Source organism: Mollisia scopiformis (genome assembly GCF_001500285.1).
Source record: "Mollisia scopiformis unplaced genomic scaffold LY89scaffold_1, whole genome shotgun sequence".
In the NCBI taxonomy this organism is placed as follows: domain Eukaryota; kingdom Fungi; phylum Ascomycota; class Leotiomycetes; order Helotiales; family Mollisiaceae; genus Mollisia; species Mollisia scopiformis.
Window position 1 is genome coordinate 1 of NW_017263581.1, and position 5,053 is coordinate 5,053.

At 48.1% G+C, this 5,053-nt stretch overlaps 3 protein-coding genes across 3 annotated transcripts; all 3 read left to right on the plus strand.

The window, feature by feature from the left end:
• Positions 1-785: 785 nt before the first annotated feature.
• LY89DRAFT_556713 (uncharacterized protein) lies at positions 786-977 on the plus strand (the record flags this gene model as incomplete). Its single annotated transcript, XM_018208381.1, has 1 exon — positions 786-977. A coding segment is annotated over one exon (192 nt), but the record flags the coding sequence as incomplete, so codon positions are not given.
• Positions 924-1,851, plus strand: LY89DRAFT_679019 (uncharacterized protein). Its single transcript, XM_018213791.1, has 2 exons — positions 924-1,350; positions 1,387-1,851. The coding sequence occupies exons 1-2, from the start codon at positions 1,047-1,049 to the stop codon at positions 1,527-1,529; spliced, it is 447 nt and encodes a 148-aa protein (XP_018078021.1). The 5' UTR covers positions 924-1,046; the 3' UTR covers positions 1,530-1,851.
• Positions 1,852-2,053: 202 nt separating this feature from the next.
• LY89DRAFT_679020 (uncharacterized protein) lies at positions 2,054-5,053 on the plus strand. Its single transcript, XM_018213792.1, has one exon. The coding sequence runs from the start codon at positions 2,336-2,338 to the stop codon at positions 4,898-4,900; it is 2,565 nt and encodes an 854-aa protein (XP_018078022.1). The 5' UTR covers positions 2,054-2,335; the 3' UTR covers positions 4,901-5,053.

The window sequence follows — 5,053 nt, forward strand, 5'->3', positions numbered from 1 at the left end:
ACGATAGGTCGCGCTCGATTCTGCCGCTAAGAGATAGCTATTCGGAGCAGCACCAAAATATTGCTTGGTATCTGACTACGCTTGTTCGACCAGCCTGGCTTACAGCAGCTCAATTTCGTATAGTTATCAAAGCTTCGAAGAACTTCAGTGTTAGAGATAGATGTTTGTGGAGGAATGCTGACAAAGCTTATTCTCAACCTCGACTTGTTCTCGACACCAGAGAGCAACAGCTGACAGTTATTTGTGCCTTGCACGACCAATCCGGACATGCTGGAAGAGAGAGCACGTACGCTAGAGTAGCCAACCGGTACTGGTGGGATGGATGTTACATTGACGTCAAGACTCATGTGGATCAGTGCAGACAATGCCAGTTGCGTAGCAAGTTGAGAGTTGAGGAAGCTCTCCATCCTCAGAAAGCGGTTCCCTTGTTTTGGCGTATTAATTTCGACTGTATCAAACTGCCAGACTATAGAGGATATAATACGCTCTGCATTGCGAGGTGCGATTTCTCAGGATGGCCGGAATGGAAGCCGATGAAGAATCCTACCTCTAAGATGGTTGCCGAATTTCTCTGGGAGATTATCTGTCGGCATGGTTCCTTTTACCAGTGCTCTGTCGACGGTGGGCCCGAATTCCGTGGAGATGTTATTACCCACTTGAAGAAGCTTAGCATCAATAGGGTACAGATCTCCCCGTACAATTCGAAAGCAGCTGGCATGATTGAGCAAGGCCATCAAGCGGTGATCAGAGCATTGATCGCTTTGACTGAGGGTGGCAAGAAACCTTGGCTTCCGTTTTGCAATGCTGTCTTCTTTGCTGAGAGGACTACGGTTCATAAGCCCACCGGGTACACTCCATTCTACATGGTTTACGGAAGGGAAGCTGTTCTACCCATCGAGACCGAGTTTAGCACTTGGCGAACGCTCGATTGGAACAAGGTTAATGATAGGGCTGACTTGCTGGAGCTTAGAGCCCGAATGGTTCAGATGCGGAATGAGGATATGGAGTCGGCTATGTTGAAGAAAGATAGGCACCGTCGCCGAAACATGGATCGATTCAACACCATTCACCCGCTGAAAAAGGAGCTCATCAACGTTGGAGACAAAGTGCTACTATACGATATCTTCAAAGTTGACAAAGACATGTCTCGAAGTGTCAAGCTCAACTACAGGTGGCTTGGTCCGTTCAAAGTCAGTTCTGCAAACCATGGAAAAGGGACGTACGAATTGCAAGAGTTAGATGGAGTCGACAAGAAAGGCACTTTCGCTGGCAACAGATTGAAGAAGTTCGTTGAAGAGTCTGGTTACTGGTATTCGATCAACGATAAGCCTGAAAAGAGTATAGAGAAAAGTGGAGCTATTCCCTTCGTCTAGTCTAATGACGAAGAGGAACCTTACGTCCTTCCGCGTACACGCCAAGAAACCAGGAAAGATACTAGGCAAGTCGTCAGAGTACCTATTCCTCAGGTCCAAATACCGACACTCTCTCAAACGCAAAGAGACCAATACATCAGGTTCGAAGACGACTAGGATGAGGAAGCCGAGCTCTCAGAGTAGACTTTGGGAATATCTTATGGTGGGACGGAGTCTCGCCCACCACCCTCTTTCAGAACCAGTTCCCTTCCGAGCTCCGGGACGAGCTCTATCTTATGGGGGGACGAGACCTCCAGGTGCCTCTTTTACTTTTGTTCTCCTACGTCTGTCGATACTCGTTCTTTTTGCAAACTCCTGTTGCTCAAGACTTCTTCATGTTCCCCTTCCTGTACAAAAACGATTACACTCAACTGCTTAGTCTCTTCTATATGAGGCCGTCTCTTCACCCGCTTTTTTAAGACATTACACTCCCTATTACCTTGTTCCTTTTCTTTATTTTCTTTTTCGAATTTTACCATGTAGCTTGCCTAATAATTATTATATTCTTTTTATTTCTAAAAAAAAAAAAAAATTTAGTTTCTTTGTTTGTTTGTTAAAAATGCGTGCGGGAGTTATTTGTAACACTTTCTTTATCCGTCTCTCCTTTGAAATTCAACATTTCTTGTCTTTTTACAAGCGCTCTTTCAACAAGTTTAAGTTTGTGGTTGAGGAGGAGGCCAGCCTAGGAACGCTAGTCTTCCCTAGCGCTATACCATATCGGGTATAGTGGCACATTGTTTGCTTCTTCCACCAAACCCCAAAACTCGCCATTCTTTTCAAAACCTATCCTACAACTGCAACTACAGAGACTACACCAAGCACCGAGCGCTCTACGCACGTCTAAGAACACGTCTTGTCTTTGTTTTCGAATCCTATCGACTTTCCGCACAGAAATAGCGAGTCTAACCCTCTCGAAATTCACTATGTCCTCCAACAGCCAACAAATCGAACGTTTCGCCATCGCGGCACCTCAAAATGGCGAGTTCTCTATGAAGAAGATGACGGACGAGGAGATCAGCGTTAACCTATTCACCAAGGGCCAGATGAAGGTGAAGGAGGCGTTTGAGTACTTGAAAACGTTGGCTCCTCCGGAACGCTTCGCTGAAGCTATGCATATCTGCTCTCAGTTTGACTACGCTCGCTGGACGTACGAGAATGCGTACGTAAGGGTTGGAGACGCGCTGTTGGAAGAAGCTGGCTTTGACGTAGATACAATCAAAGAGTTGAAGGCCACCCGTCCGATCTTCTTCGGTCTCCTGAACGACATTAAGACGAACCAAAATGCCTCCGAGGTTGCGTTTTCGAGCCTCAAGGCTACTCTGCTTGAGAGACCGAAAGCTGTGAGTGGTTGCCCTACCAAAGTCTACAAAAGAGCCGAGAAGTTCTTCGACTACCTTCTCACCACCGCTTGGATGGGCAAAGGGTTTTACAACGCTCTTGCTGGTTTGTTTCGAGTAGCGGACTTACCTCCCCGAAGCGCTATCTTGTTGCTCAATGCAGAGATCCTCGCCCGTGTTGTTAGTCACCCCCTTGCAGTCAGCAGGCACGGTCATTTCGTCGCGCCCGTTATCACTGCTGCGAAAAATAGAGTGTTCAGTCGTCTTGGGCACAACTCTGCAAGAGAACTTCGATTCAGCCCATACAACCGAAGCTTCCTGAGAAGCTACGAGCTTAAGTTTAATGAAGCGGGGCTCTTGCAAAAAGGGAATGTTGGTGACAATGAGGGGTTTCCTGAATTCGACGACGAGCCTATTGGCTCGAGCAATGCTTGGCTTCCTGTGTTGATACATGAGGATGAGTTGGATCGACCCGACACGCCCCCTCTTCTTGTTGTTCCTGTTACACCCACACAGACAACACGAACTCTGAGGGAAAGGGATGAGACAAAGAAGGTCTTGAGTACGTCCAAGACGGCAGATGAGACGCCCACAGCACCAGCGAGCAGGCTCCCAGCCAAACGCAAGAGACGAGCAGCACCTCGACAGCGCGCTCAAACTGTCGAGGGAGAAGAGGATGAAGAAAGCGACAGTAGTGAAGATAGCAGCGAGAAGGGTTCCCCTATCTTTGCAGGCCTTGTTGAGCGTAAGGACAAATCTCCTTCGCACCCTGCAACAGACGTTAGCCTTCAGCGGGAATCGTCACTTTCCGATACTTATCACAGCCTTGCTGCGGGCGGTGACGATGACTTTGGTCTTGACAATGACGATTTCGAACCCTTTCTCGGAGACGGTCCCTCTGCGAATGAGTTTGTTGTTAGATCTCCTGAGCCCTTGCCTAACGATGGCGATCAGTACGACTGTCTCTCTCTTGACAACATTTCCATCCCCTCTATGGCACCGCAAAGCGCGCGACCTATAACTGTAGAAGTCATCTCTGAGGTTGGACGATGGTTCAACCCTACAGTTCCTGACTCTAGGGGTCGAGTCTCTGGCCAGAAAGGTGGAAACATTGTGCCCAAACTTCTTGACGAATTCAAAATGCTCAAGTTTCATTGTGCTGAACGACCTAACCAACCTGAGGCTCAAGAGGTTTTGCACAACTCTGCCTTTAGTCTGACGGCCCAGATCTTGTGGTCTCAACCGAGATTGTGGACAGAGTTTAGAGCTCGTCTGCCTTCACAGCCTGAGCACCTTGTCGCTCGTCCTCTTCCTGCTATCCGCGGAAAAGGCCATGTTCCTTTTGACTCCAGTCTATTGTCACGGACTCTGCTACGGTCTGATTTTAAGTCACTAGGTCCAGTCATTGGCTTCTTTCTCCTCACGGAAGGCCATTGTTCAGCTGTTGCGCAAGCGATTCCGAGAAGTGAGAGTCTGGAAGATGGAGAAGAAAGAGAGTCGGAAGGACTTCCCGTGCCTTGCAACCCCCTCGACTTTATCATTTTTACCGACTTCGTGGGTCAGATATCGTTGAAGATCTTCTTTGACAGTCCTCGTCCTTGGATTGTTGTTCCTATACAACTACTCCCTGTTTATAACGGAGTTGTTGGGAGAGGTGGCAGCTGCACGCCTAGTCTCTCTCAAACCGCGAGAAGTTTCGAAACCAAAACCCCTGCTTTTGGTAGAGTTACGACGAGCCCGAAGTATCAAGTTAGAATCCCTGAGCTTGACGCTTTCGACGGTATGATTAGAGGAAATCTGATGATGGACGATCCCCTCCTACGAGTTACTCTTGCGGAATGGATGCAGTGCGAAGTCCTTAGTCCAACGATCTCCAGCAAAAAGCTTGTTGGAGAACGTCGAGCTCGACTGAGAGAGCTGGTGCGGGAATACTATACGAAGATTGTGACAATTGAGATGACTTTGTACGGTGTGAACTCTTACTTTGCCAATCCAAAAGGCAAACAAGCTGCTATTCCTACTCCGGCCCTAACTGCTGCAACTGGAATTGGAGACCCCGGACCTTCGACCGAGGCTTCTCACAGGGCTGAAAGTCTTAGGCTAGGAGACGTGAGGGCTGGAGAATCTGAAGAGTCTGAGGGATACGTCTAGTCCCGAAGGAGGCTACGAGTCGGGAAGGGGAAGGTCTTGAGATTGTGGAGAAACTGTTGGGTTGCTTTTGCGTTTGTTTAGCCCTTGTTTTTGTTAATTTAAACTGCTTCTTTTTTATTTTTCGCAAGTCCTGGGACGGACTTATCTTATGGG

Excerpts from the sequence above, each read along its gene's own strand:
- LY89DRAFT_679019 (XM_018213791.1), top strand. The coding sequence starts at position 1,047 with ATGGATCGATTCAACACCATTCACCCGCTGAAAAAGGAGCTCATCAAC. Across the intron at positions 1,351-1,386 it reads TGAAAAGAGTATAGAGAAAA|AGGAACCTTACGTCCTTCCG; the intron begins GTGGAGCTATTC and ends CTAATGACGAAG.
- LY89DRAFT_679020 (XM_018213792.1), top strand. The coding sequence starts at position 2,336 with ATGTCCTCCAACAGCCAACAAATCGAACGTTTCGCCATCGCGGCACCT.